Below are 25,647 nucleotides of genomic sequence, written 5' to 3' on the forward strand. Positions count from 1 at the left end.
ATTGACTTCCATAATATTTTTTTATAGTCAATGGGGTCCATAAACTGTGTGGTTACCCATATTCTTCTAAATATCTTCTTTTGTGTTCAGCAGAAGAAAGAAATGCATACAGGTTTAGAACAACTTGAGGGAGAGTAAATGATAACAGAATTGTCATCTTTGGGTGAACTATCAGAAACTAAATTGAATCTTTATTAGTATAGGACATGAGAAAAGGGGAAGAGAGAGAACGGTCATGGGTGGATGACACATGGTGTTTTGAGTAAGCACGATTGTTTTTGTCATAGTAACCATGTTGAATCCTTTGCACATCTCTGGAGGTTTTTTGCCACAACAATTCTCTCGTTACATTCCTTTCAAGCAAGGACATGACGTTTTTTTTAAGTGGTATAACTGGCAGTTTTTCCCACAAAGGGCTAAAACAGATAAACATCTATGCATTAATGCAATAAAGAAGCAACATGAGGGGGAAAAAAACATTAACTTTCACAACTACAGCATTGGTCCATCCAGAAAAGACATGAATCGATATGGAAAATAACTAACTAGTTACTGAACAAATGGGCTTCCATTAGTTTTTTGTCCTTCTGAATATTCAGTGCTTATGTTTATATAGCCTGGGAGAACCATTTTGGCAGAGCACAGCAGTATCACAACTATCTGGTTTTAATTTGAAATGCATTACAAATATTTGGGTGAGCTTCAACTGTGGTAGAGTCACATACTTTTAATTCCATGCTAATTTGAAGCTTATCTGCGGTTTGAGCTTTAAGGACTGAGTAGGTTAAATAAAGTCGAAAGATGACAATGAATGAGTTTTTTGTGCGGGGTCAGTAGCAGGACTGACTGAGTCAGCTGAGAGTCCCAGGATGCAATGTGAGGCCTTAGGCAGGAAACCAGCACTGTTTAGCATACATAAAGGGTGGAGGACACTGAAATCACTTGGCAGGTTAGTCATCTGGAGTCTAACAACTATCTGCAATAATTATTATTCCTAAATCGACTGCAGTTTTCATATTGTCTGTTACAGAAAATTCACATTAAAGTCACAATGAAAATTTTCTTCCAAATTGTGATGTACAGTGAAATTTATGCTGGGGACTTGGTTTGATCCATAAGTTGTTGATTGAATGAACTGAATGTGAGCTTGACAACAAATTTAAGAAAACGGTGGGTTTAAGTGGACTAGACGACTGGAAAAGTCCAGCATACGTTATTAGGGTGAAGTCTGCCGTTTCACCGGAAAAAAATACAAGGTACATATGCATTAATGAATCGGTCAAAATAAGATCAATAGGATTCCTTTAAAAATAATTTTCATTTTGTGCCGACTATAACAGGAAAACAAGAGTAGCTCTCTGAAGGGCCATGATTCTTTCATCAACTTTTAATTACAAACCCCTTAAACAAAAACAATTTTGTAAACAGAACCAAAAACCACACATCTATGACTGGTATGACAATATGTTTAGTTATTTTTCAGTGTGGATGGAATGGATAAAAAAAGTCTGCTGTTGGCAAACGCATCAGATTTCGTAGCTTTAGCAAACAACGGTGTGGTGGCTGAAGTCATAAGTGCTTCAGTTCTTCCTTTTGCCCTTGCTGGTGAGTTTGGCAGGAGCTGGAGCAGGTGCTGCCTGGTAAAGAGCTGCTGACACTTTGTTGATGTAGTACAGTGCGATGACAGAGAAGATCAGGCTATATTGGAGACAACAGAGAAAGAAAGAACAAATTAACAGTGTTGAATGAGTTATATTTGACCAATTCGACAGGTAGCCTATAAAAACAAGTGGGTTGTCAACTATTTTTTTGTTTGTTTTTAAAAATATATGTGGGATGAGTCAAGTTTTTTATCTGGTAATCGATTACCACAACAAGACACATAATAGTCGAAGATTTCTTACAAAAAATACTTTAGAGGGAAAATGCAAAGTCCAAACGTTTTAGATTCACAACATCATCAGTGCCGTAATGGACAATAGTGCACCCGATTTTATTTATTTTTTATATATATATATATATATATATATATATATATGTTTGTTCGTGTGTCTTGTGAAAGTATTCAATCCCCTTCATTTTTTCATTTTGTTATGTTGCTGACTTGTTAAACTACTTTAAATGACTTTTTTTTTTCTCCACATGAATCTACACTCCATACACCATAATGACAAGGCAAAAAACAGATTTGTGACAACTTAAACCTTAACTGCAAATTTAGTAAACTGAAATAATTACATTGCATAAGTATTCATACCCTTTTCTGGGACACTTGAAATTTAGCTCAGGAGCATTCCAATTACGCTTGTAGATGTTAACCTATGGCAAATTCAGTTGAATGGGTACGATTTGGATAGACACACACCTTTCAATAAAAGGTCTAACAGCTGAAAATGCATATCGGAGCAAAAACCAAGCCATGAGGTCAAAAGAACTGCCCGTAGAGCTCAGAGACAGGATTGTGTCAAGACATAGATCTGGGGAAGGAAGACTACAAAAAAATCTGCTCCATTGAAGGTTCACAAAAGCATGTAACCTCCATAATCCTTTTTTTGAAAAGAAGTTTGAAACAACCAGGAGTCAGGAGTTCTAGAGCTGGCCTCTTTGCCAAAATTAATGAAGGCCGGGCCTTTGTAAGAGTGGTGACCATAGCTTCGTGATCATATATGGAGATGGGAGAAATTTACAGAAGGACAAACATCACTGCAACACTCCACCGATCTGGGCTTTATGGCAGATATGAGTGGCCAGACTCAATCCTCTCCTCAGTAAAGACACATGAGAAAACACTTTTTTTCTCAGACTGTGAGAAACAATATTCTCTGGTCTAATGAACCTCAGTTCTTCGGTCGAAGTCCATAGTAATCGATTGTCGAGTTCACGCGCGTGATCATAGGTAACTAAACCTATGCGGGTGAACTCGACAATCGACTACTATGGACTTCGACCGAAAACAGGAAGAAAATACAGGTATGTGCGCTGGCTGAAATAACATCATATTTATTCATATCTTTCACATCTACTGCAGTCAGATTCACCCGTGTTCACTCTGAAGGAATCGCTCACATGACCTGTGCACTTGTAATGACACATCAAGGATGTTAAGAGGCTAAAGCAGGTTTAAAACTTGCCCCATTGAAGTCAACAGGGTGCAAATTTTAAAAAGAGGATAACACGGTGTAGGCAACACCGATTTTTGTCATTGTTCTGTATTGACAGCACTCCAAATGTACAAAAAAATGAGCTCAATGTTAAAATTGACCGGAGTTCTCCTTTAACTAAGTACTGAGTTAAGGGTTTAAATACTTGTGCAATGTACTTATTTTCAGTTTAAATTATGCAGAAATTATTCAAAGAAAATTATATAATTACATAAATATATATTAAATCAACATATAAACAAAGAAATGATTCAATTAATTTCATATTTTATAATTACACAAAATAATAATACAAGTTTTCATGATCATCAAGAATATAGTGCAACATTATCCAAAACAACATATCAAACATCATAATATGATTATCATATTTATGAGGAATAAACCCAGCAAAAAAAGAAAAAGAAAATTGAAGGAGAAAATCAAAAACTTTAAAACGTTTTAAAAGTAACTCACCACGTTGTCACGCACACACGATGCACCAAACCCGACGCAAACAGAGAGAGGCACAGGCACACGAGAACTGAGACAAAGATTGTTCAAGTAAGTACATATATTAATTCTTCATTAAAATCATTCAGATTTTAATTCAATCTGATTACACTTGTCTATCAAAATGTGTATTTGTACTTTGTAAAAATGTCATTATTAAAATCTTCTGGTTAAGTATACACTGCTGTAAGTTTGTGATTTAGATTTTTTTTCTTTCATTTATTTGATTGTAAAAGCAGTAATATTGTGAAACATTATTACAGTTTCAAAATAACTGTTTTGTTAATTTAATATATTTAAAAAAAAAATATATATATATATATATATATATATTTATGCAATTTATTCCTGTGATGGCAAAGCAGGAATCATTACTCCAGTCTTCAGTGTCACATGATCCGGCAAATCATTCTAATATGCTGATTTGCTGCTCAATACACATTTCTTATTATTATCAATGTAGATAACAGTTGTGCTTTTGTGGTAACCGTGACTTTTCAGTATTCTTTGATGATAGAAAGTTCAAAAGGACATTATTTATTTGAAATAAATTTCTTTACGGTCTTTACTGTAAAGAAGTTTTTACTGTCACTTTTAAATAATTTAATGCATCCTTGCTGAAAAAAAGCTTTTTAACTTTTGAATGGTAGTGTAAGTGTTTCTTCATTCATTTGAACTTTATGCAAGTGAGGAGGAGGATACACCAGACAATAGCAGCACTTACTCTCTGGGAAGATTTTGGCTTGGAAGCCTTTCCCGAAGACAAGGTTCTCCAGGTTATTGAAAGCCTGTAATTGCAGGTTAAGAACTAACACCGAAAATAGATAAGCCAACTGAGCAAAAACTTAACATTAAGCCTTAAGGTTAGACAAACTACTACTGTATGCATGACCAAGCAGCAGAAGGATACTGTAAGAGAGCAGAGAAACAGCACAGACCCCAGGAAGCCCCCCAGGATGGTCAGCCACTCTGAAGAGCCCAGCTGCCGACTGAACATCTGCATTCCTGCAAACACCAGCACGGACAGCAGACTGGCCAACACCAGGGATGTACTTGTGTTCACCGCTATAACAACAGAGAAAGATAGAGAGAGAGAGAGACCATGACAAAGTGTGAGTGTGTGGAAACATCAGTATAAAAATCAAATAATAATAATAATAATATGGAAAGAATATATGAATTTGAATTGAATATATTAAGAAAGAATTAAGAACATGTTCGCGTACAGTTCTTGACAGATTAGTCTATTTGGTTCCGCGACGGGCTAGTGTTCATTACGGAAGAATTAATTTGGGAACGAGGGACGACTCAGATTAATAAACATTTTGTCATATATTGATTTACAGACAAGAAACGTTAAATTACGAAGAGAAAGGCAAAAAAGCATAAACGTAAAGGGAAAAGCGTACTATGGATCTATTATGAAGCAGGTAAATGTACAAGAATTTGGACACGTCAGTGTACGCTCTTTAAAACGTTCCGTGTGGAAACAATCAGAGAGGCTACAATTTTCATCTACTGTTCTGCTTTTCTTTTTTTAAATAGTAAGCGCACACTGAATTAAGTTATTGTTATTCTTCTTCTTTCGTCTTTTCTAAGAATACTATGCCGATGACAATTGAAACGTATGAAATGTTTAGCAATGGTTAGCGGTGAGCTAAACACCATTCATACTGTTCATTTTTGCTTTTTCGAATCACAAATGGATGAAAAAAAAAACAATTCAACTTATTGTTAATGTTCACAAAGCGACTTAAATGAGGAGCTGCAGTAGGCTCCTATTTTGCGTTCCAATGCTACAAACTTTTGACGAGACCACCCGTGTAACGTTACTATATGTCCATTTTATGATCATGCGTGCAAAATAACAGACAGAACAGCTCAAATTTCAACGTTTGAAATAGTTAATGTAAAAGCAAAGCTCACCCATATTGGACAGCAATAAGGTAAAGACAGGTTTAACTCCTCTCTGTTCAGTCTCGGGGCCAGCAGAGCAAAGATGACGCGCTGCTAACGTCTAAAAACTGTGCCAAATGCAAATTCCCCTGCACTAACCCTATAGCTCCATCTAGCGGACAGAAGCGTGCTGCACATTCATCGATAATAATTATATTATTATATTATATTATATTATATTATATTATATTATATTATATTATATTATATTCATATTTTCTACCGTAGACTGTAAAAACCACCCAAGCGGCTCTCATGCATGCTCAGCTCAGCATCCATGCGCATGCTCTTTACTGATCTCCCCCTGAACACCTCATAACATCCATCGGATGGCTTAACATCCGTCAGAATAGACCTCAGCAAGCACTGTTGGAACCCCCCTAAATCAACATGGATTGCGTTAAATTGGACCTCTCTTAGACACAAATAATGTCTAAAACCGTAAAGGTTTAACAGCCGTTAATTTCATTTGCACGTTCAACCATTTTGTTTTATTTCGCGGAGTTCTGATCTTATAAACCGTTAGTTGTTTAAATGATTCTCTATGTAGAAAAAAAACGCTCGGTAATAGCGTTTATTTCATTTGCTATTAATATAACAATCGGCATAGTTCAGCAATGGCAGATGCGGAGTTGCAAACCTTTACATCCATTATGGACGCCCTCGTGCGTATAAGCGTAAGTACATTTGCATTATTAAAACCACATATTTACACGTTATCTGTCATTTGCACGCGGCTGTTATTTAACACACGAATGCAATGTTTACGGTCAGGTTTAGGCTAAATGTGACATTTGAGTGTTTTCCATGCCCAAATCTAACATTAAAAAGAAGAAAATAATAATAATAAAAATTCTTTACTGAGAGCATATATCGCTCGATATGAATAACACATGTTAGCAGAAACCGAGCATATTTATCATCTTTTTCTGCTAAAGCGCGTGTAGGCCACGGCTGCTTTTCCTCTGTTATGAATGATTTATTTGCTCTTAAGCGTGTAGCCAGGCCTAATATAATATCAGAATATTTTTTCCCCGTTAATACAAAATTGAACAGACTGACGCATTTAGTCTAACTCAGAATCATGATTGATGCAGATCACACGCTGATGCAACATATTAATTGATTACATTCTTCGAGAAGATGTAAAGGAAAAATAGAGGAGCCTTTAAAAATCTATAAGAAGCGGAAAAGGCCTTATTATCTGTGAGCTGCTGTCGCGCGACAGGATGTGTGTTGCCATAGAGACGGGGATGCAAGAGGGCCGAGGTCGCGAGCTGTGGGAAACGTCTGGAAAAAAACTAAAGTCAGTGTAAAAAAGAGGAACAGAGCTTGGAGAATTTAATTATTTCAATGGCTTATTGACAGAATATGCTGTCAGCTCTGGGGAAAATAATTGCCAGATACTGAACATAAAACAGCTTAAAATAGCTTAAATTGATTTTGTCAGGCTTCTAGATCATCCTGCTAACCAGCCAAACCAGCTGAGCACATGCCTGACTGGGACAGCTGTAAATGTCAGCATTTTCTTTTTCAGTAGGGAACCCCCCTTTTTTATTAAATGATGGAGACTAATGGAGTGCAAAAATGCATTTTTTTAGCAGCCTGGTTCTAGAAATATATATTTTTACCATAGAGATTTTTAAAAAGTTTTTGTTTAAGAGTTATATACTGATCACAAGCGGAATAACCACCTTACAAAGTTTAATGTAAAGCAAATCTTTTTGAAAATCGGACAGAAAAGTACAAGACTGTGTATTTAACAGCTTTAATGAGGGAAATAACTACAACTGCGAAAGAAACAATTTATTTAAAAACAATGACGAAATATGAAACCATTGGTTTAATATAATATATAATATCATTTTTATATAATGTGGATGTACATTATTGTCTGATGTGTTTTTTTTTTTTTATGCCAGCGTTAAAGATGAATTTCTGTCCAGGAAATCTGAACAGATAATAAAGTCAAACACAACAAACAAGATGTTGATTATGTATAGAAACAATATAGTTTAAGTTAGTGTAAGACTGAAGTCATTCGCAGTGCTTCATGGGAGTGGGGGAGTAGTTGAAGTGTTTATTTGGCCTGATTTAGTTACAATTCTCTGATTTAGTGTAGATTTCTCTGCGGAATAAAGAGTAATGTAGATTTTCAGCAGGAATTCCTCTGTTAAACATGATTATTTAAAGAATAAGTTGAAATAATATGGACTAACCGGTTTGTCAAAAGCATATCATCGATTAACAACCTCAGAGCTCGCAGCAGGTCTGTCTTTAAAGATTTATAAGTTATCCTTTAAAATCAATTTCCCTGTTGAGAAAATAAATGGGATTTTTACTTCCGGAAACCGACTTAAATTTAGATTCCAGTGATGTAGAATGAATGGTTGTTTATGAGTATGATCAAATACAAAAAAAGTAATTAAAATGTTAACTTCCTTATGCCAGATATGAATCTTGGGTGGTAGGAATGTAAATAAACAAGATGTGTGTGAACTTAGTCTGTATTACAGAAGCCAACATCAAGGTTTTCGAGTTTGAGGAATGATTTTCTTGTACTCCCGCCAAGTTAAACGTTCGAGTTGCACTCCTTTTGGGAAGACCAAAGATGACTAACACATTTGAACAGATTTGTAACACAGAAAAAGTTCAATTCGTAAATCGCAATTGTCGATAAAATGTAGCTACTACCAATATCAGTCATTTGTGTGAATACATAGCAGAATTCATGATTTGAATGTTGCATAAAAGTATTTCCATTACTGGGGACATTTGTAAGCAAAACTAGAAAGAAGGAAGTATTGACTACACTTTTAATAAACAAGACTGTTTGTGTGTGTTGTTTTTGGCATGTACATAATTTTCCTGATATGCAAATATTCAGACTTTTATGACACATTCATACTGACCAACCTATGCCCATAATGTTTACCTTAGAAAAAACTCAGTCCATAGCACAATCCATAATCAATTTCAGTCATTGAAATGAAAAAACAACAACAACAAAAAACACTAAAAATACACTTAAGAAAAAATTGGTGTAAAAATTTCTGGTAAATTTCACAAATACTTACAAAGAAACTGCAAGTAACACATTGAATTAAACGTAAAATAAAAGTAGAAAAACTGAAATTGCATTTTCTGTGAAATGCCCTCTAATAATCTTTATTTTTGCAATTTTGAAAAATAAATAATTATATATATATATATATTACAGTGTATAGGCTAAAATAAAAATAAAGCCTACAGTGTTGCTTCAAAAACATGAAACTGCACATCAGGAATGATGTATATTATATTGTATATTAAAGCCTTTACCTCTGAAACAGGATATATGGTTATGATCTGTCTATAAATATCAACATAATCGATAATGTATATATAGAGAGAGTGTTGTCTGTGCTTGCATGTTTGATTGCGTGTTTTCCTCTGGTAAATATTGTTAAAACTGTCCCTTTCTCTGTCTAGTCTAATATGAAGAGTATAGAGAGAGAGCTGCACTGTCCAGTGTGTGAGGAGATGGTGAAGCAGCCGATAGTGTTGCCATGTATGCACAGCGTGTGTGTGCTGTGTGCGGCAGAAGTCTTGGTTCAGAGAGGATACCCGCCCCCCGAGCTCCCCCCAGAGCCCAACACACCCACCTCAAGCCCCAACACACGCTCTCCCCGACAGACACGTCGACCTCCACCCAAAACAGACCGCCTAGACCGGGTGATCAGAACAGGTTTGTGTGTTCCTTAATAGACACTGAGATCAAAATCAGGTGTGCTGTCATCTTATTACACGGCTCTCTGAGATGCTCGGTTCTGATTTGTCAATCATTCGTTCAGTTCTGCAGTCAAGTTTTTTTTTATACTGACCGCTAAACTGTATGCTACCATTTAAAAGTTTGGGGATGGTATTATTTTTTAATGTATTGCTCACCAAGGTTGCATTTATTTAATTCAAAATACAGTAAAAACTGCAATATTGTGAAATAGTATAGCAATTTTAAATAACTGTTTTCTATTTTAATATATTTAAAATGTAATTTGTTCCTGTGATGGTAAAGCTGAATTTTCAGCATCATTACTCCAGGGTCACATGATCCGTCAGAAATTATTATAACATGCTGAGTGATTTGTTGTTCAAGTAAAATGTCTTATTATTATCAATGTTGAAAACAGTTGTTGTGCTTAAGATATTTATGAAAACAGATACATTGTTTCAGGATTCTTTGATGAACACAACTATTTATTTCTTTAAAAAAATCTAACTAAATCAAAATTTTGAATTTTAGTTTATTTACAATTTTTCCTGATAACTAATTTTATATGTATATTTTTGTGGTCTTTTTAATCTCCCATAATCACGTAATTTCAGCTCAGTTCAATTAATCATGTCCATTTGATTATTTATTTGATCATCATTTAATAATTATAATTTATTAATTATTTTAGGCATTAAAATGAATCATATCAATTATTTATTTTAAATAATTAGATTATTTAATTATATTTAATAATGCTTAAAATAAGGCATGCCAGTTTAATCATTTATTTGGTTGTATTTTCATAATATTTATTTCAAAATAATTTATATATTTATTTAATTAAATTACTTATTAAAAAATTATTTAATTATCCCCAGTTTCACAGACGAGGCTTAAGTCTAGTCCCAGACTAAAATGCATGTTTGAGCTGTTTTAACTGAAAGCAACTTTAGCACTGACATATCTGAAAATATGTTTTGTTTTGTCTCAGCAATACACATTAGTAATGTTTTTTTAAAAGGCACATTTATAAAAGCTACTTAAATGTCTTAGCTGAGCTAAAGACTAATACTGGCTTAATCTAAGCCCTGTCTGTGAAACCAGGCCCAGATTAAATAACATTTAATCCATCGTGATGTAACTTCAGCATAGTTTAACTAGCTTTTCTCTGTGCAAAAGTTTATAGATGCTACTGTATCATTCAGATGTATTGCGTCTTTGCAGCACTTTGCAGGTGCGTGTGTGTTTAAATGTAGCAGCCGTCGTGATGGGCTGATTCTGAATGTGTCAGCACACACGGGGCCTCTGGATTCGGTTCTCTTTCGGCATTGATTAGCTTTTCCTTTCTTCTTCCTGCCTTAGATTTATAGTGGCTTAAAGAAGCTTTAATGTGCTTTTTCTGTCTGCATCTCTCCTTCTTTTTGTGCAGTGTGTGGAACACATCCAGGACGGAGGCGTAAAGACACCCCTCCCGTGATCATGCTGTTCCCCTGTCCCACCTGCGGAAAAGATGTGGAGCTTGGAGAGAGAGGGCTTGCAGATTGTCTGAGAAACCTCACGCTGGAGCGCATAGTGGAGAGGTCTCACACACACACACACCCCCTCAGAGAATTCCTGTTTTTATTAACTTGAGCTACATTGAAATTGTAATTCCAGTAACTGTACTGTAATGTTGTTCTACTGGTTTTGAACAATACATCAGATGTTCTGAACTTGCGTCTATTCATAGACACATCACCATAGGGGTTGATAGTTGTTTGAATATTTTCACGCAGTCTCACTACGTGGACCAATCAAATCACCTTACTGGCATAGCAAAATGAGGTCAAGAGAAGGCGGAGAAAATATTTAGTTTCTTCCTTCCAGTAAACAGCTTGCATGGCTCCATTCCATATAGTAATAATGCGCACGAGCAAATCTGGCCCTAAAACACCACAAGACTCAATTATAACTCAGGAGAAGCAAGAGAAGAAATATTTGACTCAAAATGAAAAAAATGTTATTCAAAACCTAAATTAACTTCTCACAAAAGGAGAAGAATGTTCTAGCCACTCTTATCCATATAATGAAAGTGAATTAAGGATGTTGAGCATGCACATTACTAGGATATTTGCTGTTTATTAGTACTTATAAAGCATATATTAATGCATTATTCTGCATGACCTTATTCTACATCCCTTAATCCTACCCAATACCTAAACTTAACTACCTTACTAACTATTAATAAGCAGAAATTAGAAGTTTATTGAGGCAAAAGTCATAATTAAAACATTAAAGACATTTAATATATATATACAGTACATATATTATACAGTACATATACATATATTCTGATGCTTTGTTTTTATGCAGTCTTTGGACAGCTGAGCTACATTTACACCACACATACAAACACACACTATAATTGATGTACATGTGGCGAGCAGGACGAGGCCGAGGGCCGTGGGAGAATGGCGCGAGGCCGGTGACGTGATCGATGATGAGCGCACCGGTCTCGTATCTCTCACGTAGGAGCGGAGGCATAAAAGGAGGAGCGACGACAGTGGAGATCGAGAGAGGACCAGGCCTGGACTGTTTTATTTGATGTTATTTGATGATCACGCCTCTGTCACATGCCTGTCCTGTCTTGTGTAGCACATGTGGTGTTTGTGTTCCTGTCACTGTTTGACCCCACCCTCCTTGTTATCTCATTATTGGTTTCATTTGCCCCACCTGTTGTTCCTTATTACCTGCCTGATTTGTCCCTTTTATAAGTTCCTTTGTGTTTGCAGTCTGTGTCGGATCGTTGTCTTGTTTACGTCTCCCGCTTTCCCGTGAAACCCCGGTATGTTGCTTTGTAGTTGTATTTTTGGTTATTTCATGTTTTCCCCCTTGAGGGTTTTTGTTTCATTTCATGTTTCTTTTATTTAATAAATATTCTTTCTGCACTTGAGTCCTCTCCTTTAGTTTTTCTTTAGTTATACGTGACAGAACGATCCGACCATGTTAAGGACTCAGCAGAAAGATTCACGACACCCACCAGGCCCTCCTGTCTCGTGCCCCGACCATGTTAAGGACTCAGCAGAAAGATTCACGACACCCACCAGGCCCTCCTGTCTCGTGCCCCCACTACGATCGCATTATTCGTTTTCAGACACTAAGTGCCCTCCGCCAACAAGGGGCTGACCTGAGGAAGTTCGCGGGTGAATTCCTTGGAGCGGCGGAGGGTTTAAAACTTAATGACGGGCCTCTAAAGGACCTCTTCTTTTACGCACTCAATGAGCCCATGGACTGGGTTCTCAGGAGGGCGTATGATGGCTGTACGTTTGAGGCTATGGTGGAGGGTCTCGCTCGCTTGCAGGAGCGAGAGGCCAGGAAGAGGGTCCCAGTTCCGGTGGCCTCAGTGCCGGTGGTCCCGAGTCCAGTGGTCCCAGTTCCGGTGGTCCCGAGTCCAGTGGTCCCAGTTCCAGTGGCCCCAGTTCCAGTGGTCTCGAAACGGAGGAGGAAGAGGAAGACTCCCTCCGTGACTGTTCCGGTGGTCCCTGTTCCGGTGGTCCCTGTTCCGGTGGTCCCTGTTCCGGTGGTCCCTGTTCCGGTGGTCCCTGTTCCGGTGGTCCCTGTTCCGGTGATCCTGCTCGCACTGCCTGCACCACCTCAGCGATCCGTCACGTCTGCCCAGCCAGAGACTGTTCACGTCACGTCTGCCCAGCCAGAGACTGTTCACGTCACGTCTGCCCAGCCAGAGACTGTTCACGTCACGTCTGCCCAGCCAGAGACTGTTCACGTCACGTCTGCCCAGCCAGAGACTGTTCACGTCACGTCTGCCCAGCCAGAGACTGTTCACGTCACGTCTGCCCAGCCAGAGACTGTTCACGTCACGTCTGCCCAGCCAGAGACTGTTCCTGAGCCTATGTCTTCGGACAAGATGGTCGTCGCTGCCGCCGAGCCTGTTCACGTCACGCCTGCCGTGCCTGTGTCCCCTGACAAGATGGCCGCCGTCGAGCCTATGTCTTCGGACAAGATTGCCGCCGCCGAGCCTGTTCACGTCACGCCTGCCGAGCCTGTGTCCCCTGACAAGATGGCCGCCGTCGAGCCTGTGTCTTCGGACAAGATTGCCGCCGCCGAGCCTGTTCACGTCACGCCTGTCGAGCCTGAGTCCCCTGACAAGATGGCCGCCGTCGAGCCTGTGTCTGAGCCGGTGGTGTCTGTTCCTGAGCCCTCAGTGACCGCGACACTGGCCATTATGGCCACAGCCATGTGGTGTGTGTGGGCTACGCACACACTTGAGCCGGTGGTGTCTGTTCCTGAGCCGGTGGTGTCTGTTCCTGGGCCGGCGGTGTCTGTTCCTGAGCCGGTGATGTCTGTTCCTGTTCCTGAGCCGGAGCCAGTGTCTGTTCCTGAGCCGGAGCCAGTGTCTGTTCCTGAGCCGGAGCCAGTGTCTGTTCCTGAGCCGGAGCCAGTGTCTGTTCCTGAGCCGGAGCCAGTGTCTGTTCCTGAGCCGGAGCCAGTGTCTGTTCCTGAGCCGGAGCCAGTGTCTGTTCCTGAGCCGGAGCCAGTGTCTGTTCCTGAGCCTGTTCCTGAGCCTGTTCCTGAGCCTGTTCCTGAGCCTGTTCCTGAGCCTGTTCCTGTTCCTGAGCCTGTTCTTGTGTCTATGTCTGTTCCTGGGCCGGTGGGGCCAGTTCCAGTGCCCGAGCCGGTGGTGCCAGTTCCAGTGCCCGAGCCGGTGGTGCCAGTTCCAGTGCCAGTCCCAGTGCCCGAGCCAGTGGTGCCAGTTCCAGTGCCCGAGCCGTTGGTGCCAGTTCCAGTGCCCGAGCCGGTGGTGCCAGTTCCAGTGCCCGAGCCGGTGGTGCCAGTTCCAGTGCCCGAGCCGGTGGTGCCAGTTCCAGTGCCCGAGCCGGTGGTGCCAGTTCCAGTGCCCGAGCCGGTGGTGCCAGTTCCAGTGCCCGAGCCGGTGGTGCCAGTTCCAGTGCCAGTCCCAGTGCCCGAGCCAGTGGTGCCAGTTCCAGTGCCCGAGCCGTTGGTGCCAGTTCCAGTGCCCGAGCCGGTGGTGCCAGTTCCAGTGCCCGAGCCGGTGGTGCCAGTTCCAGTGCCCGAGCCGGTGGTGCCAGTTCCAGTGCCCGAGCCGGTGGTGCCAGTTCCTGTGCCTGAGCCCTGGCCGCCCGAGGGGTCGTCTCCGCCGTGGCCGCCCGAGGGGTCGTCTCCGCCCTGGCCGCCCGAGGGGTCTTCTCCGCCCTGGCCGCCCGAGGGGTCTTCTCCGCCCTGGCCGCCCGAGGGGTCTTCTCCGCCCTGGCCGCCCGAGGGGTCTTCTCCGCCCTGGCCGCCCGAGGGGTCTTCTCCGCCCTGGCCGCCCGAGGGGTCTTCTCCGCCCTGGCCGCCCGATGGGTCTTCTCCGCCCTGGCCGCCCGATGGACTCTCTGTTCCGCCCTGGCCGTCCGATGGACTCTCGGCTCCACCCTGGCCTCCAGAACTGTTCATTTTCCCTGCCCCACCCTGGTCTGTCTCTTTTGTTCCCCCTGTCCCACCCTGGTCTGTCTTTCCTGTTCCCCCTGTCCCCCCCTGGTCTGTCTTTCCTGTTTCCCCTGTCCCACCCTGGTCTGTCTTTCCTGTTCCCCCTGTCCCGCCCTGGTCTGTCCCTCCCTGGTCTGTCCCTCCCGTCCCGCCCTGGTCTGTCCCTCCCGTCCCGCCCTGGTCTGTCCCTCCCGTCCCGCCCTGGTCTGTCCCTCCCGTCCCTTGTGGAGCGTCTGGTAGCCGCTCCTTAAGGAGGGGGTAATGTCACATGCCTGTCCTGTCTTGTGTAGCACATGTGGTGTTTGTGTTCCTGTCACTGTTTGACCCCACCCTCCTTGTTATCTCATTATTGGTTTCATTTGCCCCACCTGTTGTTCCTTATTACCTGCCTGATTTGTCCCTTTTATAAGTTCCTTTGTGTTTGCAGTCTGTGTCGGATCGTTGTCTTGTTTACGTCTCCCGCTTTCCCGTGAAACCCCGGTATGTTGCTTTGTAGTTGTATTTTTGGTTATTTCATGTTTTCCCCCTTGAGGGTTTTTGTTTCATTTCATGTTTCTTTTATTTAATAAATATTCTTTCTGCACTTGAGTCCTCTCCTTTAGTTTTTCTTTAGTTATACGTGACAGCCTCGTCCTGCTGGCCACAGTACACATACAAATATATAATGCAATTAAACAATCATGCGTACATGTAACCCAAGCCATACGTGTTTACTTTTCAAATTAGCCTCAGTGCACAATAGATGACCGATGTCTCTCTTTCTCCATGTGTGTAGGTACAGGCGGACAGTAAGTCTTGGCAGCATGGCAGTCATGTGCCAGTTCTGTAAACCTCCTCAGGCTCTGGACGCCACCAAAGGCTGCGCTGACTGCAGGTCCAACTTCTGTAATGAGTGCTTCAAACTGTACCACCCCTGGGGCACACCACGAGCCCAACACGAACACATCATGCCCACACACAGCTTCAGACCCAAGGTAAGAGCACCTGGGACCCTTCTGAGAGAGGATCACCACAAACACAAAGAAAGGAGAGTCATTGACATTTAACCCGAGATCGGACCATGTTTACATCCAGGGTCCAATATATATATATATATATGTATGTATATATGTATATATATATATATATATATATATATATATATATATATATATATGTGTGTATATATATATATATATATATATATATAAAATATATATATATTTTTTTTTTCCAGTGTTTCAAAGAAATGTACCAGCCATATAGTTCAGAATCAACTCTGAGTCAACAAGCACCACTGCCAAATTTTCGATATATTGTAATCATTATGTTCACAACTTGTAATAATTACTCTGAGTTTATAGTTTCTGCCTAAAATTAATACATGATGTTAACTAACTGCATGATTTGTATTATCTTAGAACTGTACATACATTTCTGAAATATGGACATTAATTGGACACAGTCACCTCTGATAACAGATCACTCTAAAATGTAATGTAGATGCACGTTTTTTTTCGATAAACGATACATATTGTAAAAAGCGTTATACAACTAAATGTGAATTGAACTGAACAGAATATATACCATTCAAAATCAATATATACCATTTTGTTGTTGTAAGACATTAATACTTTAATTTAGCAAGGATGCTTTAAATTGATCAAAAGTGACAGTAAAGACATTTTTAATGTTACAAAAGATTTATATTTCAGATAAATGCTGTTCTTATGAACTTTCTATTCATCAAAGAATCCTGGAAAAAAAATATGTGTCTGCTTAAAATATTAAGCAGCACATTTTGTTTTCAACATTTATAATAAGAAATGTTTTTTTGAGTAGCAAATCAGTATATTAGAATGATTTCTGAAGGATCATGTGACACTATAGACTGGAGTAATGATGCTAAAAATTTCAGCTTTGCCATCACATGAATAAATTACATTTTAAAATATATTAAAATAAAACAATATTACAATAAATAAAACACATTTTATTATTACAGAACAATAAAACACTATTTTGCATTATTAATATTTATGTAGAACATTTTTGTCCATTATATAGGCCTAGTCTGTCACAAAAACATGAAGACATACAAGTTTGTTTTGACATAAATGTCCATTAAATAGCACAAAACACTGACTAAAGTATTGAGCTTACATTTTGTAGAAAAGAGATCAACCACATGCAAATAATATTCAAATATTGTCCTTTTCCACAGTAGTCGACACAGAGGAGTTTTGATAAACATATTAGTCTCAAAAGTTCTCCCTAATCTCATTTCCCCCCTCTCGGGCTTTTCCCCTGTCCATTTATCTTCTCTCTCTCTCTCACTCACTTGCAGGTATTAGTTTGTGTGGAACATGAGCAGGAGAGGTTACAGTTTTACTGCAGGTCATGTCAGCATCTGTTGTGTCCGCTTTGTAAACTCCGTCGGGCCCACAGTGGACACAAGATCATTCCTATTGCGTTGGCTTACCAAACTCTGAAGGTATCCGTTCCTTGTACGCTCTATAGAGCTGAATCTTTAGACTATAAACAACGTAATAATGCCCAACATGCCCTTCTTTCCTGTATAAAATGGTTATTTGGGCTAATCTTTCTAAGCTCTAGCCCTGCACATCTCTAAGTGATCAAGGGTAGAAAGGAAAGGATTTCCTCAATGACTAGGCAGCTAGCAGAAGCTCTACAGTGTTGTCAGTGTTTTAACGTAACTCATCTTTCCCATGTTGTGAAATCACAGGAGAAGATCACCAAGGAAATGAACTACATCTTGGGCAATCAGGATTCTATTCAGGCACAGATCACCCAAGTAGAAAGCGGCATTGCTCAGACTGAGGTACACAGCATTGGTGTTTTAATTATACTTTGAGTGTTTATGAGACAAATACTTCACCCTAGAGTATACGAATGGTGTGAAAACAGAGCGAGGATGAAGTTGCAGGATTTCAACCGGATCCAGCAGTTGTTTTGTCAATGTTTTGTTGGTGTTATAGACTTTTAACAGTCAGAATGAAAAAAGATGGAAATTGCAAAATATTGAATATCATAATAACTGAAATATGTATTTGTGAAATATATTTATGGCCAAATGTGATGGTGGGGTTGACCAAGATTCATTCTGGAAAGTAATTATTATTACTATTTATATTAATACTTCATTTTTAAATTATTATTATTATTTATTTAGATTTAATATACATTTTATGCAAATATTTTAAATATAAATGAAAATAAATTAAATATGTAGATATTTAATTATTAAAATATTTATTACATTTAAAAAGACAGGCTGCATCCGAAATCGCATACTCTCTTGAGTAGATACTTATTTTGAATAAGTGATTACTTCACGGCCGCTAAAAAGGTGTGTTCTATAAAGTATGAATGTAATCTGGACATACTACAGTACATTTGCTATGTTGTCATTATCATGTGACCTACCAGCATCAGGTATGTCGCTTCACTGCGATGTAATCCTTTCCCGTGGACTCATGGGATAGTAGAGTGCCCACCGTATGCACACTTAAGAATCCCGCTGGAAGTAGTTGGTCATCCGGGTGCTTTTTGCCTACTCTTTTATGTGTACTGTGAATTCAGACATACTTCTTTTGTCATACAGTTTCTCATCTACAATATAGTAGGGAAGTATGCGATTTCTGGTGCAGCCTTCATGTTTCTTTTATATATGGAAATGTAATCTAAAGACGGATAATAGTTCACTATCTCTCCAGGAGTATCCTGTGTTTTTTCAGTGGTGTTATAGTGTAAATTTATTTGTGAAAAATAATGACCAAATGTGATGGTGGGGGATGATCAAGATTCATTGTGAAAAATAAGAAAAGGTTTCAAATATTTAAATTAAATTGATAATAATTTATTTTAAAATATGATTTAATGTAATATTTATATTATTTTATGTAAACATTTTAATATATATTAATTATAAAATAAATATAAATATTTTTATATATATTTATGATGTTTAAAAAAAGATGTCAAGCTTCGCTCTTCCCTTTTTCTGTCCTGCTCAATCTCTTTCCCTCTGTGCTCAGGTGAACAGCGTAGTGGCTAAGGAGCAGTTGAATCAGTGTGTGAGTGAGTTGCGTGGTGTGCTGGCGGAGCGTCAGGGGGCTTTGGCCATGTTGATGGAGGGGGCTCGTGCGCAGCGGGCAGGGGCTCTGAATGCACAACTCTCAGAAAAACAGAGTCTTTTGGAAAATGCAGGGCTGCTCACATACACTCAGGAGCTTCTTAAGGAACCCGACCAGCCGTGCTTTGTGCAGGCCGCCAGAGTCACGCACAACAGGTTAGACTGTGTTTGAGGGTGTTTGTTGCTGGGGTTGCGTGAATCGGTTCATTTATGAAATACGAAACCCACAATAGCCTATTGTGTGTTTCCATTGAAGGCACACAAACGTTGGAAGATTATGTTACACATAGTCAATTGGTTTACAGAGAACTTCTTTATATTCAAGTTTTACTTGATTTTTTATCTTTCTTCTTCTCAGACTGGTAAAAGCAATAGAACATCTTCAGCATTTCTCTCTATCTGCTGATCCCTCGTTTCGACACTTTCAAATAGACGTCTCCAGAGAACTCACAGCACTTAGCAGCATGGACTTTATACAAGGTTTTCATAAAAACTCCATTTTCAAAATCCGTAAATACCTTGAGTTGTTTTTTTATGTTAACAAGGTAACAATTTGAATTCACGTCTTACTTGACTCGACTGATCTTTTTCCTTCTGCAGCCCCATTGGCTCCTGTGATTGACACTCAAAAGACCCTGGCCTATAACGAGCTCTATTTGTGCTGGCGCCTCCCACAGGACTCCGCCCCCGCCTGGCACTACTCGGTGGAGTATCAGAGGAAAGTGGGCGGAGCTGGAGCATTATGGGGCAGAGTCTGGTCTGACGGAAGCTCAGGAAGTAATGGCACACACTGTCCTTGGCAGCGTCTTGATGATGTGGGCGGGACCAGTGCAGTGATTGACAAGCTAGAGATGGACAGTGTGTATGTCCTGAGAGTTCGAGGCTGTAATAAGGCAGGGTTTGGAGAGTACAGTGAGGAGGTGTATCTACACACACCCCCTGCACCAGGTAAGACACATCCACTCACAAATATACAAACACACTTGCATTTGAACCACTTCAAAATATCAGTTATTCAGAGACATTTGTTTTTCCTCAAGCTCCCCAGTTTCTCACATATTGGATGCTTCGTTTTTGTTTAGCATCTTTTCCAGTCATTCTACTTCGTTGACTTGGAATTTACATCCTCTATTCCTATATTTATCCATCCATTTATTAATTCTTCCATTTATTTATCTATCCATCCATTCATTCACTGATTCATTTATTCATGTGTTTGTTCATGTTTATTCACTTGTCCATCCGTCTGTATCAATTATCTGTCTGTCTATCTATCTATCTATCTATCTATCTAAATCTTGACTGATTGATTCATTTATATCAATTCATCCACCCTCCATTTATCTATACATTCATTCACTGATTCATTTATTCATGTCCGTTTGTTCGTTTATTCACTTGTCCATCCGTCTGTATCAATTATCTGTCTATCTATCTATCTATCTATCTATCTATCTATCTATCTATCTATCTATCTATCTATCTATCTATCTATCTATCTATCTATCTATCTATCTATCTATCTATCTGTCTGTCTGTCTGTCTACCTATCTATCTATCATACTGTATATCTATCAATTGATCCATTCATATCACAGTTCTATTACATCAAACTGAACCTGTTCTTGTTTTGTGGTATTTTATGCATATCATATTCTCTATTTTGTTTTCTCTCATAGTTAATTCTGTTGCTTATCACTAGTATATTTCTCAGTACTTATCCACAACTCTTTGACACATCTCTTTTTTTGCTCTTCTCTCTTTATTATTTCTCCTTGTACTTCCTGTTATTCTCCACCTGCCTTTGTTCCTATTATCTGTGCTGTTTCTTTGACTTGTATTCCTATTTAACTGGAATATCAGCTGCTCGATCTCCTCTGAATCCTAGAGTCATGGAATATGTACAATGTTCCTGCTCTCCTCTTTGTTTCCCCTCTTTTCTCCAAATTTCCTATCCCATTTCTTCCCTTTTATGCTTATCCATACATATCCCCCCTCTCTGTTTCTTTCTATCTTCTATTTATATGTTGTTTCACTCCCTCATCCTCTTTTCGCTTTGTGTTCTGCCCTAACCCTATGACCTGACCTTTCCAACCCTATCCTCCACTCCTCTCCTCCTGAATACCTCAATCTCAGTGTTGTCGTTCTGCCTGGATTCGCGCTGGGGCCTGCATGCGGAGCGGGTGGCGCTGGGGAAAGGGCAGACGTATGCCCGGAGTGTCCCTGGGATGACCCTGTTGCAGGCAGCTGATCGGGTCCTTACCTCATGTCACCTCACCTCTGACCTCCTTGTGGCCGACGTTTCTATCACAGAGGGACGACACTACTGGGCATGCTCAGTGGAGCCTGGGTCCTACCTGGTTAAGGTGAACATACACTACCATTCAGCAGTTTGCAGTCAATAAGATTTTTTATTTTTTAAGAAATTATTACTTTTAATTCAGCAAGGATGCATTAAAATGATCAAAAGTGACATTAAATACATTTATAATGTTACAAAAACATTCTATTTCAAATAAATTCTTTCTATTTATCAAAGAATCCCAAAATGTATCACATCACAAAAATATTAAGCAGCACAAGTGTTTTCAACATTGATAATAAGAACCATTTTTCTTGAGAGGCAAATCAGCATATTAGAATGATCCCTGAAGCATCATGTGACACTGAAGACTGGAGTAATGATGCCAAAAAAATTAAGCTTTGCCATCACAGGAATGAATGACTGTTTATAACAGTAATTAACTGCCTATGTAAAAATAATTACTGTATTTTTTTTATCAAATAAATGCAGCTTTGGTGAGCATAAAAAACTTCCAACAAAACCATTAACAATCTTACCAACCTCAAATTTCTGAGCAGTGAGCAATTTTGCAAATAGATGTAATATTTTTTTAATATATATTTTTTAATATTGAATGTTTTTGTTATATTAAATAATACGATTTTCTCACTTTTTTTTCAAGAATTAAACTTTTATACCTTTAATCCTTTAAATATATTTATATATCCTTTATTTATATATCCTTTAATCCTATATATATATATATATATATATATATTTTTTTTTTTTATAAAATAAAATATCGTCACTGTCAGGTGGAAACCTCGAATCTCCATATTTTGTCTTTTTTTATTATTATTTTTATAAATCATTACTATTGGTCACCCTTTACACCTCTCAGTGGTTTTTGCAAATATTTAACCAATGAAAAGAATTTAAAAAATAACTTGTGACCAAACCTCGTATGTCCAGAGGTATAAAGTCCAGGGGTAAGAAAGTAAAAGTCCTGCCATATGTTTATTCCACCCATGAACTCAACCAGCTGATTTCACTAACTAGTTCTATCTCCTGGCTGAAAAACTAATTAGCAAATCCAGGTGATTGGGACAAACCACTGAGGAGGACTTTTACTTTCTGAACCTGGACTTTACACCTCTGTGTTTGTCTGACCATACGTGAGTCCACAGTATCAACTTTGACAACACAGTGTTTTATTATTCTAAGAAAATACTGTTTTTTTTTTTCCATTTCCTGAAAAGTTTTTGGAGATATATATATTAAAAATAATAGATTCATACAAAAAACAAAACAAAAAAACTTTAAAATGTCTATGCCTTAAAGGGTTATTTCACCCAAAGATTAAAATCATCCCATAATTTACTCACCTTCAAGCCATCCTAGGTGTATATGAAAAATATCCATATTTATAACTTTATAAACTATAATCACTGGCTTCCGTTAACGGCCGTACACGAGTCAAATTCTGGCGGAAGAGTGAAGAAAGTAATGTACACCTAGGATGGCTTAAGGGTGAGGAAATTGTGGGACAATTTTTATTTTTGGGTGAACTTAACCCTTTAAAGCATTGTGTGTAGGTGGGAGTGGGTGTTGAAGCAAAACTGCAGGAGTGGTTCCATCTTCCACAAGACATGGCAAGTCCACGGTGAGGAGAAACAGAGAATTTTTAAACGCTTTAGAGCTGACTGAGGAAGGCAATGTTATTGATGATTTTTATTTCAACCCCCCACCCCACTCCATTTGACTTTAGGTACGATCCAGACAGTGGTCACGACAGCGGCGCAGAGGACGCCCAGGACTCCCCTCCTCCATTCTGTTTCCTCACAATGGGCATGGGCAAGATTTTACTACCCAAGTCATCTAACACTTCTACTGGCCCTCTCACTGCCCCCCTGCCACCTCGCCTCGGACTGTGTCTGGACTTTGAGAAGGGGCGGCTCACTTTCTACGACGCACACTCTCTGCGAGTGCTGTGGGAGGGGACTGTCGATTGCTCCGCCCCTGTTTGCCCAGCCTTCTGTTTCATTGGCGGAGGGGCTCTGCAGCTACAGGAGCTAATAGCCATTCGCAGTACAGAGCAGAACCCGCCAAGAAGAGTGACCATCCAAACACGTGCCACCGATGCCAGTCACTGAAACATCTGATCGCTTTAAAACTAGTCAAATTAGCACCTTTAGGCAAATATTCTTTTATCGTTTTCTATCGACTTTGTTTACGAGCTTATTTCATAGCTAACGATGCATTGACTGATGATATTTTATATTAAGATTCAATTTAACTTCAAAGTATACACATTAAAAAAAGGTTATGGATGCTAACAACATGTAGCATGCTAACAACATGTGGGTCAGCATTAAATAATGAGGAATTGTTCATTTTCATGGCTACAAAATCAAAAACAATGGAAATATAGTCCATGTATGATTCAGGTTCACTCATGACAGAACGTCCTTCTAAAAAACAAATGATTCCTCGCTATTTACAAACTCCTTTTCCAGCATTGTTAGCATGCAAACCGCCCAAAATGGGTGTGCTAATAGTTAGTAATACACCTTGATTTACTCATTAACAATGTATGTGCTCTTTACAGGAATGTTAAAATGTCTTGACGTGATCCTGTTGCAGTTCTTATTCATTTGAGACTGTGTAGTTCCCGACGTCTTTGAATGGTGTTGCTACTTTGAGACTCAACCAAGATGTCAAACCTTGGTTGGACATGTTGTATTGGTATCAGTCCACGTTCTGTGCATAGAGACCTTGTCTGTTTGGTTTGTTTGGGCCAAAACAGGGTTGACAGTTAAAGTGAAAAGAGCCTGCTTTTGTGAGATCCCTACAGGTGCCTGCTCAAATGTTATACGACAGACTCCCATTTGAATGTCCTAAATAATAATCTTCAAAACACAACAGTCTTGACACATCTCATACTTTTTTAGGCTTTTTTCATAATCAATTTATTTATTTGTTTTTGCAGAATGGGTATGGCAACATCGATTTAGCGGGTAAATTTGCTTTTCAGAAGTGTATGCTGCTTATGACAGTGCAACTGTCAGTTGTGAGTCGGTGTGTGTCGATGTGAGAGGGCATTTTTGAATTGTATGCTGAGCGTCAAATGTATTTATTGCGCGTGTGAGTGCGTGATATGTTATTGCAATAAAGAAAGACAGTTGCTGAAAGCTCTGGTTTTGGCCATGTTTTCCTCTACTTGAGTGCAGTGTTGCAGATTTAGGTCTCGTTGTGTGAATTTATATTGATGTTGATGATATTATGTAGAATTTCTTAAAATGGCCCTTTGAAAACAGGCAAAATGTTTGTAAAATACACTAATGGCAGAAGTGAAATAAAGCATCAATGTTTCTCACTTGTATTATTTTCATGCCCCATGATTTTTATTCTGAATAAGGGGCCGTTCACACAGAACACGTTTCTGCATTCCACTGCGCTGCTTTTCCAGCGTCTTTCTATGGACGTGTCTGACTGTTGCGCTTGCATATGACACAGAGTTAAGCAATCAAGTTAAGGTTTTAAAAAACACGTCTTGAGATTTTGCCTTTCCCCATTCCACTGCCCTGCGCCTCATGTTTTTAAATGCAAAAACACATTCTGTGTGAATCTGTCCTGAGGAAGTTTACAGCATTAGTTGAAAGTTAAAATTGCTTAACCTATTTTTTTGATGAGTTAAAGCAATGCCAAAACATATGTTGTCATATCTTATTGTTAAACAAATCGTTTTTCCTCACCTAAAACTGTGATCTTTACAACCTATTGCACACAAAACTGACAACGATGTCAAATCATGCTCAGATATTCAGTCATATATCAGGTCAGGCCCAGTCAATTGTGGGCAATTGCAAACTAAAACAAATTAAATAGTGGTAAAATCACTTATTGTGATATAACCACATTTCAGTAGTTTCTCATTTATTAGCAGGTTCTTTCGTATGATGTGAATTTTTGGCACTCAGAAAGTCCCACATAGATAGTGGCTGTTGTCAGTTATTAAAGTGAAAGTAAAAGAATGCTTCTTATACAATAAAAGCTGCTTGTTAGTCCAGTTTTTGTTTAATCCACAGGTGATCTAAGGTTACATGTACAACTCACTCATTTCAATGTTTATTTTCATGCACTACAGTCGTGGGAACTTATATGTGAGAGTGTGTCTGCCAGTGTGAGAACATAAAACATACAGCATACAACAACATATGTTTATTTATGTATGAATGTTGCAGTCCTCAAAAATGACCTTCACATTGGCATCAAAAGTGAACAAAAAACCACGGCATATATTATACTTTTTTCTCTCTCTCTATATATATATATATATATATATATATATATATAGAGAGAGAGAGAGAGAGAGAGA

At 39.1% G+C, this 25,647-nt stretch overlaps 2 protein-coding genes across 2 annotated transcripts; one reads left to right on the plus strand and one right to left on the minus strand.

Annotated features, from left to right (window-relative positions):
* Positions 1-1,372: 1,372 nt before the first annotated feature.
* On the minus strand, positions 1,373-5,719 carry krtcap2 (keratinocyte associated protein 2). The gene is made up of 5 exons (XM_081387950.1): positions 5,580-5,719; positions 4,564-4,718; positions 4,378-4,441; positions 3,618-3,684; positions 1,373-1,698 (listed from the first exon to the last, which is right to left on the minus strand). Exons 1-5 carry the CDS (start codon positions 5,581-5,583, stop codon positions 1,581-1,583), a joined length of 408 nt encoding a protein of 135 aa, XP_081244076.1. The 5' UTR covers positions 5,584-5,719; the 3' UTR covers positions 1,373-1,580.
* Positions 5,720-6,226: 507 nt separating this feature from the next.
* trim46a (tripartite motif containing 46a) lies at positions 6,227-24,457 on the plus strand (the record flags this gene model as incomplete). Its single annotated transcript, XM_081387951.1, has 12 exons — positions 6,227-6,286; positions 9,081-9,336; positions 10,793-10,943; positions 15,626-15,824; positions 17,177-17,323; positions 17,576-17,671; positions 18,888-19,141; positions 19,344-19,465; positions 19,586-19,933; positions 21,122-21,351; positions 22,865-22,932; positions 23,038-24,457. The coding sequence occupies 12 exons, from the start codon at positions 6,227-6,229 to the stop codon at positions 23,420-23,422; spliced, it is 2,316 nt and encodes a 771-aa protein (XP_081244077.1). The 3' UTR covers positions 23,423-24,457.
* Positions 24,458-25,647: the final 1,190 nt, after the last annotated feature.

Source organism: Scardinius erythrophthalmus (genome assembly GCF_964197995.2).
Source record: "Scardinius erythrophthalmus genome assembly, chromosome: 16".
Taxonomy (NCBI): domain Eukaryota; kingdom Metazoa; phylum Chordata; class Actinopteri; order Cypriniformes; family Leuciscidae; genus Scardinius; species Scardinius erythrophthalmus.

What these genes read in the sequence shown, in the direction of transcription:
- krtcap2 (XM_081387950.1), bottom strand. An exon ending in TGTTTCTCTGCTCTCTTACA is followed by an intron (nt 4,442 to 4,563) that starts GTATCCTTCTGC and finishes CTGCAATTACAG; the next exon opens with GCTTTCAATAACCTGGAGAA. An exon ending in CGTGTGTGCGTGACAACGTG is followed by an intron (nt 1,699 to 3,617) that starts GTGAGTTACTTT and finishes TCTCCAATATAG; the next exon opens with CCTGATCTTCTCTGTCATCG.